General features: G+C 35.9%; 1 protein-coding gene across 1 annotated transcript; it reads left to right on the top strand.

Annotated features, from left to right (window-relative positions):
- Positions 1–5,850: 5,850 nt before the first annotated feature.
- On the top strand, positions 5,851–6,754 carry SAG21 (senescence-associated gene 21). Its single transcript, XM_047293270.2, has 2 exons — positions 5,851–6,077; positions 6,300–6,754. Exons 1-2 carry the CDS (start codon positions 6,004–6,006, stop codon positions 6,526–6,528), a joined length of 303 nt encoding a protein of 100 aa, XP_047149226.1. The 5' UTR covers positions 5,851–6,003; the 3' UTR covers positions 6,529–6,754.
- Positions 6,755–16,578: the final 9,824 nt, after the last annotated feature.

The raw sequence follows: 16,578 nt of genomic DNA, 5'->3' as shown, positions 1-16,578 counted from the left end.
AGCAGCTGGTCGTCTTTAGTTTGAAAGCTCCCATCCAACTGCCCAACCACTAGTTGTGAATCTGTTCGGCATTCAACGGAAGTTGCCCCCAAGTCTTTAGCTAGTTCAAGACCAATAATCACTGCTTCATATCAACCTGATTGTTGCTAATCTTAAACTTAAAGAGGATGGATTTTTCAACAAGTAATCCGTACGAGCCTTCTAAAACAACTCCCGCTCCCCCGTCTGTTTTGTCAATTGATCCGTCTACAAAGAGCTTCAAAGGCCGTGAAGGCTCCTCTCCTTGTATAGGTAATTTAGTTGCAAAATCAGCCAAGTGTTGCCATCGAACAAACCTGCGCCATTCAAATCGCAATTTGAACTCGGACAACTTTACCGATCAACCTATTATTCTTTTCCAAACAAAATTGATTTTGGGCCTATTTTGCCAATTGTGCCGCTTATTTGCATGGTTTACATCTGTTAAGTTTTAATTTCAGCCGCATCAACAAACATTATAACATCCAAAAATAATTTATGCGCTAAAGCTCACTCTTTAGGTCTCTTTAATTCCCAAACCCAACAATTTCAATCGTCGCATATTCACTTTAAATCAACCATTTAAGCATAAGAATCTCATTAAAATTTTGAATTTTAAAGCATAAATGTGGGCATAAATATCCACTCATCACTTAGCAATGGGATGGTCAGTTCTTACCACCACTTGATGGCCTTGAAAATGAGGCCTCAATCGCTGTGCAACTATGACAAGGGCTAAAACAACAGTCTCCACCTGCTTATACCTTGTCTCTACTTCTTGTAGGGTTTTACTGATACAATAGACAAGTTTGAATTCAAGGCTTTCTTGCACTAGAGTTGGACTGATCGTTTCCTCTGACAATGCTAGAAACAACTATAAATCATGCTTTGGATCAGGTCGGCCCATTACAGGCGGGCTAGCTAGAATGCCCTTTACCATGTTAAAGGCCTCCTCACACTGTTCGTCTCAGCTGGTCTCGACACTCTTCTTCATCACCTTCACAATAGGCTTGATACGCTCGACCAATCTTGGGATAAAACGGGATAACGAAGTCAGTCTCCCTACTAAGCATTGTATCTCCTTAAGGTTTTAGAGGCTTCTCATTTCTAACACCACCTTACATTTGTCTGGATTCGCCTTTATCCCTCTGGCCGTCAGCATAAAGCCTAAAAATTTCCCTACAGGTACCCCGAAGTTACACTTAGCTGGGTTCAACCGCATTTCGTACTTGCGCACCTGGTCGAACACCTCAACAAGATCCTTCACATGATCCTCTATTGATCTGCTCCGTACAACCATATTATCCACATAAACCTCCATGCACCTCCCAATCTGATGATGAAACACCTTGTCCATCAAACGCTAATAAGTAGACCCCACATTCTTTAGTCGGAACGAATTATCTCATAGTAGTAATTTGACTGCTCGTGACAAAAGTTGTCTTCTCATTATCAAGGGAACATGGGGATTTGGTTGTACCCCGAATAAGCGTCTAGAAAGCTCAAAACTTGAAATCTCGAAGCCCCATCTACGAAAGCATCAATGCTAAGAAGAGGGTAGGCATCTTTAGGGCAAGATTTGTTCAAGTCTGTACACATCCTCCACTGTCTGCTAGACTTTTTCACCATCACAATGTTTGCCAACCAGGTAGTGTACTTGACTTCACAAATGAAATTGGCCTCCAAGAGTTTCTTCACCTCGGCTTTTAGTGCTAACCTTTTTTCCGCTCTGAGCCTCCTCTTCTTTTGTGCCATTGGGCGGGCTTCCTTAAACAGGCCAATTTGTGTGACATGACCCTTGGGTGTATCCCCGACATGTCAGTTGTGGTCCAAGCGAACATATCATTGTTGCACATTAGCTCTTTGTCGATGAGTTTGGCCTGACCAATTCACTTCCAATGGAAGTAACTTGTTCTTCCGAGCGTCCAAGGCCAAACGGTTTTGTCTCTCCTAGTGGTTCCATTCGGTCATCTGTGTTGGTTTTGGGATCTAAATCTACCATTGCTACTTTTAACTGCTTGATTTTCCGTTGCGAAGTAGAGGGTTCAACCTTCAATCCCACAACATAACATTCTCGGGCAACTTTTTGGTCTATCCAAATAGTGAAAATGCTTCCCTTGTCTAATGGAAACTTAAGGGTTAAATGAGGCGTTGAAACTATTTCCCCAAAAGGTATTTAGGCAAGGTCTGCCTATAAGCACATTGTACGTGGTGCTAGCATCTACCAGCAGAAACCTGGTCTTCAGCTCTTTAGCATCCCATTCAGTATCGAGACAGGTTTTCAAATCCACGTATCCACTCGTTCTTCTGCAAACCCTACAATCTGCTCGTTGTAGGGTAGAATCAAGTCTTCCGACAGATCCATTTGCTGGAACGTCTTCCAGTAAAGGATGTTGACCGAACTCCCTTGGTCGATCAAGACTTTGCCAGCGCTGTACCGAGCGATAACAGCGGTTATCTCCATAGGATCATCCTGCTCAGAGTCGGGAGCACGAAAATCCTCGTTAGAAAATATGATTAGTGGCATTTAGCGTTTCTTCACATCCACCCTGTGCAGCCTCTTCAACTCTCTCAAATGCCTCTTTCTCGCCAAAGCTATCGACCCTCCTCCAGCAAAGCCTCCAAAGATGGTGTTAATGTGTCCTCGCAGTTGTCGATCTTAACTTTGACTTCTGCTGCAGCGGTCCTGCTCTTAACAACTCCTCAATCTTATCCTAGAGCGTGGTGCACTCTTCGGTGGTATGCCCCATATTTTGATGATAGATGCAATGCTTACTATCATTAACATTCTTGGGCATTGGTTTTTTCTTCAAAGGGGGGAGGAGATCAGCGCTAGAAGATTCCTCCAAAACTTTTTCCCTTAGGGCGTTCAGATGGGTGTACTCATTAAATCTAGATCCTTTTGGACCATCTCTATACTTGTTACCCTTAGGTCGTTCGTCAGGAACGAATGACTTCTTGCCTTCCTTTTGCTCTTGACCTGAGGACGAAGCATTTTCCCCATGCTGCCTTTTTTGGACAACACGCATCTCCTCAATTCGGATGAACTCAACGACCCTCTCCTGCATCTCTTCCAAGGTTCAAGGTGGTCGCGTGAACAAGCTATCCGCGAAGGAACAAGGCCTTAAGGTTGTGGCCAAAGTGCTCATGATGAACTTTTTGCCCACGTCCTTTACTTGTCGTGCAGTTCGATTGTACCAGTCCATAAAATCCCTCAAGCCTTCATCTTTTCTTTGCCTGATTTTTGTCAGTTCAATAAAGGTAAGGTTTTGCGCCTGGCTGGAGGAAAACTGTTGCGCAGGGTACCAAAATTGTCTGCAGTTCAAGGGCGAAGGGAATTAAACCATGCTAGAGCTTCTCCTTTAAGGATAGGGAAAATATCCTACAGCACACCAAGTCATCGGACGAATAAATTGCCATGGCGTCCACAAACGATCTCAAATGCTCCTCCGGATCTCCCAATCCATCATACTTGTCAAGAGCTGGAGGCATCCTCTCCAGCAATGGCTCTTCCATAATAGCCATCGTGAACGGGTGAAGTTCAACACCCCGACCGCATTAGCCAGGCGAACCGAACGGGTCTTGACACTATTTTCCTCTTGTGCAGCTTCCTCGGGCTCTGTGTGAGCAACCTCCACTGTAGGAGCATGGGTAGGTGTTGCCGACTATTGATTCGACTGCTCCTTTTTCCTGCAACTCGCTTCGCTCGCAAAGTCGGAATCTCCGCCTGCATGGCTTACATTTGCCTTTGCATTTCCTGAACTAAAGCCAACGAGTCTAGTTGTCCTGCAATCCTTATGGTCTTGATTGAGTTTCTTCTGCTATCCTCGGCCCCACAGTGGGTGTTAAAATGTTTCTGCTGAAATGGGACGAGAATGATTCCTGCGTAGCATTCCTACTTTAGACGAACGTTTACTTCCTCTATGCTTTGGGTGACTGATCGATTTGAGGGGATTGACCTGCAGAAGACATTTCGACGCTCAAGTCAAAATTTTTCTCTGGAAGTCTAAAGTAATTCAATTATGAAAAAGTGTCAATTACCTCGAAATTAAACCTTTATTTATAGAGTTTAAAAGAATTTGACCAATTAATTTATCTCATAATGATCATTAATGTCAATATTAACCACTCATCAATAGCAGTTACCATATTAATTGTGCTTTAATTTTGCTCAACTACTGTAACTGATCGACTATGAAATCCTTTTTCATACCTTAGTCGTTCGATACATTCGACTATGCACCCAATTATGGCCTATCGGTCATATGTAATCCTATAGTAACAATTTTAAAAAAGTTTTAATACCCTATTTTGTCCCCAGTTTCGCTCGAAAATGTCAAATTAGTCCATCCTTTAAAAAATGCGTCAATTACGTCCTCACTTAATAAAATTTGCATCAATGAAATCCCTTCCGTTAAATCCGTACAAACGGCGTTAATTATTTTTCTCTCTTATTAAGTAACGCCGTTTGTACGGATTTAACGGAAGGGATTTCATTGATGCAAATTTTATTAAGTGAGGACGTAATTGACGCATTTTTTAAAGGATGGACTAATTTGACATTTTCGAGCGAAACTGGGGACAAAATAGGGTATTAAGCCTTTAAAAAACAAAGTAATTCAATTATGAAAAAGTGTCCATTACTTCGAAATTAAACCTTTATTTATAGAGTTTAAAAAAATTTGACGAATTAATTTATCTCATAATGATCATTAATGTTAATACTAACCACTCATCAATAGCCATTACTATATTAATTGTGCTTTAATTTTGTTTAACTACTATAACCGATCGATTATGAAGTTTTTTTTCATATCTTAGTAGTTTGATACATTCGACTATGCACCTAATTATGGCCAATCGATCATATGTAATCTATAGTAACAATTTTAAAAAACAAAAATAGGTAAAGGCAGCTTAACATAAGTGATAGTGATTCCGAAGCCATTAACTCACCTGCTACGAACTTGTCAAATCTGGCATTGGAAGATTTCCATGAACGATAATAGGTTTCGTAAAAAAATAGCTGATGTAACAGGTCACGACCCGACAAGTTGGCAAAGTTGTAAACTTCAAATGGAAGAAGAGTCAAAACATGCCCAATTCCAGGCTTCGCCGCTAAGCCTCGTGATCTACGCGTTGAGCCGGGTCTCCTATGCTATGTTATTATCAACAATAAAATCAATATTTCAAAACATAATCCTTACTTTTATTTTATTTTTGTAAATTTGATACCTCTTCCTTTTTTATAATACATGCAGTAACAAAGAACACGACATTAGGAGTATTTGGACAGAACATGTCCCGCAGTCTGTTTCAAAATTTCCACAAACATTGCCACGTGAATGGTCTGATGTCATTACGAGAAACGGTCGTTATAATCAATGATGTGGAGAACACTGGATCCATAAAGTATTTTACCACTGGCGGACGCCGACTTTTCCTCGCATAATTATTAGTTCATGCCCATCATAGTTGCATACAATATTAATGAATAAATTTAAAACTTTTACAAAATTTTAATTAAACTGGTATATTTAACTAAAGTTTCCTGACAGTGAAATTGTGATGAGATAAATATAATTTTGATTTGTTTTCGTATATTTACACGACTGTCGTTGGATTGGACAAGTACATTGTACATATACCATATCGATATATCGAAATAATTGATTTTAGGAAAATGAATTAGAAGGTGAAAAAGAAAGGCGGGTATAGAATTAAATGGCTCTACAAATGAACGAACGGGTGTGGTGTGAAAGAGAGGAATTTTCTTAGGAGGCTCGTATTTCTTTTTCCTTCTTCGTCTATATATACCGGACCACTTCTCTCTGCCACTTCATAACAAAATAACTTGCCTTCAGGAACTTTCTAGACCACAGAGGATTCTCTTGTCTTCTGTGGAGAGCTTGTTTTCATTTCTTCATTCGCATCCGAGGAACAAGCTTTCCGCAGTTGAACACCCTTTCGTCCACTCAATCACCCATGGCTCGCTCTTTCACTAACGTTAAGGTTCTCTCTGCTCTTGTCGCCGACGGATTCTCCAACACTCCAACCAGGTACACCAATTGTTTCTCTTTCTTTTTTTTCTTTTCAATAACTTCTGCTATATTTCAAAAGCCGCAGTTCTTGGCTTTATTTGTGGAGGGAGAGAATTTTTTTCTTCTCCCTTGTTGCCTTTATTACGAAAGGGGGAATCTTGCTGTAACGGGTGGTGAAATGAGGGATAAAGAATTGGTAAAGCGGTGATTAACGTTGATATGGCTTTTTTGTGGGAACAGGCGTGGGTTTGCGGCGGCGGCGGCGGCGGCGACACAGAGCGCAAGCAGAGGAGGTGCCTCCATCAGCGGCAATATGGTTCCAAAATCAGGGGAAGAGAAGGTGAGAGGTGCTGAAAAGGTTTCGTGGGTCCCAGACCCTGTGACCGGTTACTACAGACCAGAGAACACCAACGAGATTGATGTTGCTGACCTGCGAGCTACGGTTTTGGGCGGAAAATTCAACCACTAATTTCAACTTGAAGACAGAACCTCTTTGGTCACTTATACGTTAGATGTATCTCGAAGTTCACAGAACCTTCGGGGATTATTCACTATGAGGCAATCATCTACATACAGTTGTTGTATTTCTCTCTACAGAATTAAGACTTTGTCATCTCCAGTTGAGAACTCGTAACTATCTTTTGCTGTATTCTCTTTGGAAAATAACAGGAGTTATTTGTAACTTTCTTAGCAAACCTCAAATCTTCTTTGTCCATTTTTTGTTTTCTTTTTTTCACGTAACTATGCTATTTTCTTCCGAATTTGTTTGGTATATTTTTTTGGAAAATTAAAGAGATTAATCCTTAAACTTTTAAAAATTTAATTAAACTAAGATTAAATAAATCTTGTGAATCAATCCTAATCCACTAGCTTGAGTTAAATAAAGAAAAGGAAAAGCATATTTAAGAAAGCTGGTGAAACAAATAGTTTATTTAAGAGAAGTGAAAGAGAAATATAATGAAAGGAGAAAAACATTCTAGACATCTGGTTTTAATTTATTGTAATAAAATTATTGAAAAGAATAATTAAATTTCATAAGTTAAATGATTGTAATACAAATAAAATCGACTGTTTCACTAAGTTATCACAAGATAAAAGATAAAGTTATTGTTAAGAATTTTAGGTAATTTCATATCTCATAAATTGAACGGTTAAAGAAAATTATATCTTCGATAATATTAATATATTTGGGATTTCAATATCACTCTATAGAAAACATCGTACCGTCTTAATTGGTAAAATGTTTAGGAATCAATTTGGGTACTATGAATCGTGTAACAATAAGGCGAATAAGCTTCCAAACAACAACCTTTACCGAAATCGACTTAAGGCTGAGAAGCTATACTGTCATATCAAGAAATTTGAGATTATAAAGGATATTTCTCAATCACAATCAAGTACTTAAAATAAAAGATCTTTATTCGGAGTTTGGGACAAATAAGATTTAGAACCTTAATGCTACGTTCAACTTGAGGGTGACAGGGGGAGATGATTTGGAGGAGAGTGATTGAATGAATTTAAGGAGATTTGAGTATATATTTTTTTGTGTTTACTTTAGTGGATTTAGAGGTAATTGAGACTGAATTTAGAGGTAAAATTTGTGAGAAGTAGTCTAGGATTTGATTGATGTGACAAATAAAAAAATTGTTTAATGGATAGAAATTGAAGATTACCAAAATGTCCCTAGTTATTAAAGTAATATAAAATGATAATTGTTCATGTTATATTTAATTGTAAAAATGTTTATAAAGAATAAAAAATTAACATTAATTATTTAATAATTAAAATTTAAATTTAAGAGCCTATTTAATATTATCAAATTGTTTTTTATTTATTTAAAGATTAAATTAGAAGGTTTCTAAGGCAGAATCTTAATTAGTTTTTAAGATAATATTAAATGGTGTTAAATATTTATGTATTAGAATTTAAATTTAAGAGGCAATTTAATACATCATTATAATGATCCATTATAATAGAAGAATAATAATACTGCATTAATATTGAAGAATAAAAGAAAGATTAAAAAGAAAACATAAAGAAAGCTTCTTCTTTCTTCCACATGTCTTTTGGAAAAAGAGACTGCACAGGCAATGCTATTCAATGATGTTAAAGCACTTGTTGAGTTTTTGTTTAACTCTGAAAAGAAAAGGGTGTGTTTAGGCCTTTCTCCTGAGCCAATATTTTTTCCAATTTTTGTTTGGGCCTTTATCCTCTCGCAGGCCAGCTTTGGGCTGCTTGGTGAAGCTTCTTCACTCCCTTTCTCTTTGTCTCACACGAAAAGGTAGCTAGGGTAGCACCTTTCTTCTTCTCCAACTAAGAACTCCAGTAATGGGAGTCTTGCAGCACACACGGGGAAAATTCTTTCCCTTTCTTTTTGGTTCGTGCAATCTCTTTTCCTTCATGGACAAACCCAGTGTTGGGGTCTTTTTGTCGCGTCACCGATGAGCTATTTCTCTCCTTCTCCATTCTAGGGAGGTCGCAGGGTAGAAAGCGAGATACCCTTCTCTTTTCTCTTTCTGTTTTGGACTGCTTGTAGGGGAACCACTTTTCTCCTTCGTCTTTGCTCCAGGTCGCGTATGCAATCGAATACAAAGCTCGTTGAGAAGTATGTGAACCGAATATCACCCACTCGAACCGAATATGGGTTCTTAAAAAATTATTCACATTCCTGGAACCGAATACGGGTGGAAGGTAACTGAATACACCTCCACTGTTCTTCCTCTTCTTTAGCTTTGAACTCGTCTTCATCTTCAACCATCATCTTAAAATCGATTATTATGTCAGCTTTAGGAGTTGGAATTATACAATGTGGGTAAATTAGCATTAGATGGTAAATCCCTTTAAATCTTTGCACTCCAGCGGGTGATGAAAAATTCCCCTATCCCGCAAATCCGCGCAATTCATTTTTCGCATTTCATCGTCCTTAAACACGCGTGAACAGTTATTTCTACTCAAGTGAACACATCCTAAACCTTTTATAGCTAATAAGAGATATCGATTTGTAATAATAGATAAATTAAACAAATTATAATCTCGAAAGTATGAAAAAATATTTTTTAAAAGCTAATAATCTATTTACATGAAAAAGTTAAAGTTAGTTTTATAGTACTTTCTATCTCAATAATCATACTATCTATATACTACATGGTGTGTCGAGAATAAGATTCCACAAATTACCAACTGATTGGACGTGGCCGATAAAAACAATCATTAAAAATAGTTTAAGACTAATTAATAATGTAATGATTATTAATGAATGGTTAACCAGTATATTAATAATTAATAATAATCAATTAATAGATTTGATTATTGTAACTCTGTAAAAACAGTTTGATATCGATATAAAGATATTTTTAACATAATTCAATTTATTAAGACTTCTTGATAAATATATCTTATTTGAACGTAAAAATGTGTTTTACAAGTTGATCATCGATCGATTCGAAGAAAACTGATGAAGAGACATGGACAATTATGATACGGAGTAGTTCAAGAGAGAACCACCATCCCTGGACCCTACGTAAACAGTCTATAAAAAATATAAATCATTAAAAAATTTATATGTTCTGCTTAACTTTAAATCACAATATAAACAAAGTACTGTTATGATATCATGAAAATGATAGATGAAGAGCACCTACCCATCACACTTTAAGTTACCTTTATCGTTGTAAGTTATGTGGAAGTTACTGATCCGTGAGACTCGTGATGATACAATGGAGAGCCACAAGGACCATAAAACATGCAAAAATTGAAGCCACAAGTCCCTAAAGATCAGCACCACATCTTTCCTTTTTCTCTTTTCAGCCACTGCTATGGGCGAGGCAGAAAGTTCAGATAATGAAATTTTAAACATTATTTTTGGAACATTAATAAATTGGAACATTTAAACTTGAAGTGCATTGGATGGAAAATAGCAACAGTGGAATATGTTAACGCATAGAAACAGGGAATGATAGAGGGCGGTGCTCCACTTTCGGACAACATGATTGGGCAGCCACAGTGGCAGTGGATGTAGTTGCAGCACCAAGTTCGCTCACCGTCCAATCATTTTGATAGTTTTATAAACACAAACCAATAATCATTACTGCTGACCAATCTCTTTGTACCAAACGTAACCAACATACCATCTTATTTTATTGTTTTCTTATAATAAACCACTATGCTCGTAATTGAGTGTTCGTTACTCCTGCACATATTCTATATTTTTCTCAAATATATAATTATTATTCAACGGATAATATTTCACTCTCTTCTTACTTTTTATCTGATATTCCACTCTTCTTTATTTAATCTTTTAAAAACAATAAAAAATTTCAAAGCATTTTATTCGTGTAATCAAACTTTTCTTTTACAAGAAAGAAATTTGGATTAAAAAAAATACACAGGAATGTTATAAAAATGTGACATCTCATTCTCCAAATGTTATTATTCTTCTTTTAGTTTATATTTACTTTTAGGTGTTAATAATTTAGGTAATATGTATATAATAAATAATTAAATGTGTTAGGATCATCATATTATTAATCAAAGTATTAAATAGATTTAATTAATTATATTGATAGTTAAGAACATACATGTCATGAAATATTAACTTTGTAAATATCATATTCAATATTCTAATTTGATAAAGAGTTAAATTAGAAATAATAGTTTTTAGAAAAACTAACCGGCAAAAGTTCCGTAAAGAAATTATAATCTCCATTTGTGAGCACATACACATATTCATGTTTCTTTCTCTTCATTCCCATCAACTGAGAAAATAAAGGAAAACTAAGATGTTTTATAGCATATATCATTCTTCCATCTAAGTTCTTTTCAATAGTCAATCCAAGTACGTTTGTCCATATTGCTCTTAATATAATTAGAAATAGTTTATTGTATGATAAAGTTTGATTATTCTTAATTATTGATCTTTTATGGTTCATAACTCTAACAATTGGTATCCTAACATGTTAGATTTATGATTAAGTTTTGGTCCTAATTGCATGAACCCCATTTGGTTTTTCCTTAAATTTAATTGAGAATCCTAATTGTAAAGTTCAGGGTTTTTTCTTTCAATTGATTTTGATGAAATCCCCAATCTGGTTTCATCTTTCTCGTGGGTTTCGAACCTTTGACCAAACTGTGCAAAAATCTCAATTTCTTGTTTTTTTTGCTTCTTTTGGTTTTTTCTTTGCTAGTAACGTCACTACTGCAAAAAAAGACTTTTAACGTCTGTTATTTTGGGCATTTAACCTCTGTCTTCGCCCCGACGTCATATTGGGAGACGTTAGTTGAACGATGAATGGCCTACTAGATGTCAAGTGACGTCGGCTCACACGTGGTGGACGTCACAAATTGACGTCGAACATGTCTGTAACGGATGTCAAGCGCGGTGATGAGCGTGACTCTTACTCGCTGACTAAGAAAATTCAGGGGTAACCACTAGAACGAAATAGACGTCGGATGTGCACTAGTAGACGTCAGTAGATGTCGGACAATGCACTAACTGACGTCCAAGTTGTATTACTTTTTAAAAAATTATTTTGTTTTTACAATAAAACCACACCTAAAAAGTAAAAAATGATCCCAGCACATAAAAAAATATTATACTATATGCATCTCAAGTGATTAAACAATCCAAAACTTAAACTATCAAAACTTAAACATAAACTTAAGCTAATTATTCTAGTACTTCTCCATGCCTAGTCCAAATGATATAAGTTCTCATTATACCGATCATGAATAGATAGTCATGCATATTGCCTAAGTCTTGGAGTATTTGATTAAGACAACAAACACAAGGACAAAAATATGTTTCGTTCCCAGAGTTTGTGTTTTGTTCAACATATTGCAAGAACTTCAAAACTTCCTTTTCATATTTTTGATTGATGTGATGTTCATTCATCCGGCTTCGATCCATACTATGTTCGTAACAAACTTCACCAGTCTCAAGTTTTTAACTCTCACAAGGGAGTTTTGCCACCGATCATTTTTTAGGTCCGATTTTCTTACGTTAGACGTTAAATGGGTGACATCATATGCTATTTTTGCACTAATGCTCCTAAGGAAAGGCCACTTCTTTTGAAGTGAAAAATGTGACCTACTTCGTATGAGGATTTTGTAACCTTCAGTGGTTCTGGTTTTCTACAAGTGAGTGAGTCATGGTGATGACTTTTAATTAGTGAGATCTGCTGACGGTGGAGGTGACACTCCTTCTTCTTCTTTGAAAATAGTGCACACTGTTCATCCAAAGCTTATGGCTCGCATTGACTCTCAATTTTTAATGATAGCCTACATATCTGTTAATGCTCCAAAGCAATCAATTTTTCCAACAGGTATACTAGGTACTTTGTAGTATAACAAGTGTCATAGCCACAGAGATTTGGCGAAAAACACAATGTTCTAAACTAGATTGGCTTTGTATAAAACAGTAAAAGGGATGCATAAAGAATGTGGAAATGTAATTGATGTAAGAAAACAAAGTTATTTTAACAATATAGCACGTTGTAAAATAATTTGGAATTAAAAAGAATTGACAACACCATAATAAAGGCATGTTGAAGCTAGAGTTCACCATTGTGTCCCTCTCATTGAAAGGTTCAGTATTAGTTATAAAGACGTAACTCTAGGCCCATTCCTAACATCTAGAGCTTAATATCACCAAACTTTAGTATGATTCCTCAATGACTATTTGAATGAATCATTTGCATTAAGATAAACATTTTATAACCAGCTAGAACCTTAGATATATTCCTAGCATTTAAAAGAAGCATGAGAATTAGTTGGACCACAACTTGGAACCAATTTTCACTCAATCTCAAGTAAGTGAAATAAGAAGAATGATTAGTTCATTCAACAACAAGCATAAATTAATTCACAAACATGTAATAAAAGTATACTTTCATAAATAAAACAATACTAATACAAGAGAGTTCCAAAGGGTTACATCTTTGCTTCAATACTTTAGCACATTTAGTTCATCATAATGGATGATAATAATTCAATATAAGGAAGAGTCATCATCTCCTAAACCTCTAATAATAGTCTTTAAAGTAAAAAAGAAAGTGTTTGAGAAACTCTCTAAAAGGTCTCTCTCTAAGATTGTCCAGAAGTCCCTTATAATAGAGGAGAAACTATATTTTTATAAACATTCCAGGCCATGAATTCAATAGTGAAAATGTGGCTCTATTTGTAAAGGTTTCCTTTGTGGCTTAAGTCTCGAGCTTTTGGTGTTATAGTCCTTGAGATAAGTTCTTCGAGAAGGATTCTTCACGACTTAGCCAGGTTTAGTACTAAAGGTTTCCCTCCAATGTGAGTTTGCTTATTTGATTCAAACCTCAAGATTGTAGCTCAACCACACAAAAGTAAGTTTTGCCTAGAATTGCTTAAATTTTCTCCATTTTCTTTTGTTTTCTGTTGGAAGACGCCTAAGGAAGAACACCGATCTGCAGTGCGAGTTCGATTTGAAGGTTCCTCGAAGCTTCCTCCAGAGAGAAGACGCGGTGGAAAATGATACGAAAACTAGTTTGAAGGCTGACTCGAAGGAAATCCAAGAAAACGAGAAAGGAAAACACTAGAACCCTAGGACTTAAGGTTTATTCGGTGAAAAACCCTAGAAGGACGAAAAAATCGATTCTAGATTGATTAAACGGTGGAAACATTGTTTTAATCGGTGGAAATGCGAGTATATTCGGTGGAAAATGATTTAAACGGTACAAAAGAAGAATTAATAGGCTAGAAATGAAATTGATCGGTGGAAATTGAAGGAAAAGCAAAAAGGAAGAAACCCTAGGTGGAAGATGATGTTTTGTGATAGTGAAGCAGTAAGAAGATATGAATCTAGGTTGAAGTGAGACTTACGCTGAAGTTCGTAGATGAAAAAACGACAAGGATGACAATGAGATCTTGAGAGAAATGAAAGCTCTCAAGGAGGACGAAAATGAGAAATGAAGATGCGTTTTTTATGCGCGAGAGGAAAAAGCCAAATGATGTGGAGGAAAGACGCTGACGTGTAACTGGTGCGCAATGATGTTATGCGTTAAAGATGTGACAATGAAGGAGTGGATCAGCGCGGAGGAGTGAGAAGCACCATGGAATTTGGGAAAATGAAAGTCAGAGAGTGTGCTTGGAAGGTGGCTAGAGGCGGATCCCTAGGACTCTCTAGCCTGACTTTCAAAGAGAATTGCATCTGGAGTGCTCTCAACAGAAATCAAATTCTCATTCTCAAAAGTGAAAAATACAAGAGAGGAGGTGAGTATTTATAGTAACCCAAGCTCCTTGCAAACTAAGACATGTGTATATTAAAATGTAAAATTTACACAAAAAGACATTGAGAAATGTATGTCAAGCAGGATTCCATCATTTAAAATGTAAGGATTCTTCATGACTTAGCCTCAAGTTTAGTACTTGAGGTTTCCCTCCAAGGTGAATTTGCTTATTTGATTCAAACCTCAAGATTGCCGCTCAACCACACAAAAGTCAGTTTTGCCTAGAATTTCTTAAATTTCCTCCATTTTCTTTTGTTTTCTCTTTTGACTCTCTATAATCATCAAAATTTTCAAAACAAATCTTATTAGGGTGATTTCTAGGAATATTTCATAAAATAAAAATAAGATGAGTGCTAAATTGATCTCAAAGATAACTTATATTGGGCACTTATCAGTTTTGTGCACAAGTGACGTGGTGGTTTCTAAAGTCTGTCATGTTCGTGGGTCGAGGTAGTTGTTTGCTTGTAGTGGTGCGTGGAGGACTTGCAAATTTTGATACACATTGTGATGATCTCATTCTTGTAATGGTGTGCATCGGATGGTGAATTGATGGTTTGCTAGCTCTCGGATTAGGCATGGTTTGGTTGTGCAATGTGTAACACCCCTAATATATTAAGTTATTACGTGTTTTAGAACAAAAATTGAATTCGATATCTGATATCATTAATGAAAACTTTATTCAATTCAACAAAAAGTACGGTTTCACACCTTAAACATAGTCTTCATAATTTAACATGAATACATATTTAAACTTACAAATCTTAAACAACAGTTTTCAATTACAAATTTAATTTTATCAAAAATCCCCTGAAAGTTTTTCCCAACATGTCATTCGTCTCTAAGCATGTCCAACTACATCTGCAACATCATATGCTCATGTATAACCACACTAACTATACGATTATTGTACAAACAAATAAGAGTGAGTTATTCATACGATCATTAAACATACTCAATCTATAGTAAAACATATATAATTATAATTTATAGACCCAATTATTTGGATGCTATTGATTCACTTTATTGTATCTTTTATTTTTCCATAACAGATTATCCTCTAACGTCTCAAAGTCATAATTTTATTTTCCATAATCCCTTACAAATATACTATGCTTGCTCCCGAAGCTTTATGGTCATACTGCTCTCTACCTGCTTCCTTAAGCCTTACAAGTATACTATGCATTATTATCCGAAGTCTTATGGTCAAACCGCTCTCTGCCTACTTCTATAAGACTTATGAGTACTTTACTTATGTCAAAGCCTTATGGTCAAACCGCTCTCTGTCTACTTTCATAAGCCTACTAAGTCACTCTGCTTAATCCCAGACTTACCAGGGAAACCCACCAACAATTCTGACTTTACAGTTACAACAATACAACCATAAAACACAAAAATCATCTGCCTAAAAAGATCGCCACTCAATCATGCTCATTCTTGATTTAACATATAATATGAACATAGATCCTCCACTATCAAAAGTTCATAATTCTCTCCATATATATACCCATCACATTCACATCATACCCAATCATGATTCCAACAATCTACACGATAACACCTAATATAAAATCATTCCTCAATAACAATTGAAACAACATATCACTCTCACTATCCTATTACTAATCACAACGACATTAATTCATCACGTACATACTCATAGTTTCACACATGTATACCTCATCTCTAGCCATTTCCATGTTAATCCAAGATAACCATCAAGATAACATACAATTATTTTCCACATGTTCATTTTTATCAAATCATTAATATCACCAAAGATTATTACATTAATTAGTTATACCAAACATTCAACTGAAAACAGTCAAAGTTGATATATTTCCAACATCACAATAGATACATCACTTACACAACACTGAACAACTTTTTATTTCGAAATCTAGATTCAACAATAACATACCAACAAGGAGAAATAAGTCTCTTACTTACATATCTTCAATTCGTGAGTACAACAATAGTAATCCAACATTTATCACATGACATGAATGTTCATTTAACATTACTGCTTTGGCAAATAAAATTACTTAACACATCAACACACCAAATCCATAACTCTCCACATGTAATTATTCAATCATTAAATTCTTTATCAATTAAACACATTCATATTCAACATTTCCAACATCAATTGAAACTCGTTTCTCCTGAAGCTTCTCATGTAAAAATTATAATGATTACATTCATTTATATTCATACTCATAATTGTTCAAACATAGATAAATAATCATTCAAATTAACAAAGATATAGG

Source organism: Vigna umbellata, chromosome 8, assembly GCF_029865625.1.
Source record: "Vigna umbellata cultivar VRB3 chromosome 8, Vumbellata_1.0, whole genome shotgun sequence".
Lineage (NCBI taxonomy): Eukaryota > Viridiplantae > Streptophyta > Magnoliopsida > Fabales > Fabaceae > Vigna > Vigna umbellata.
Note: the sequence above shows the minus strand (reverse complement) of the source record. Positions and strands in the feature narration are given on the sequence as shown.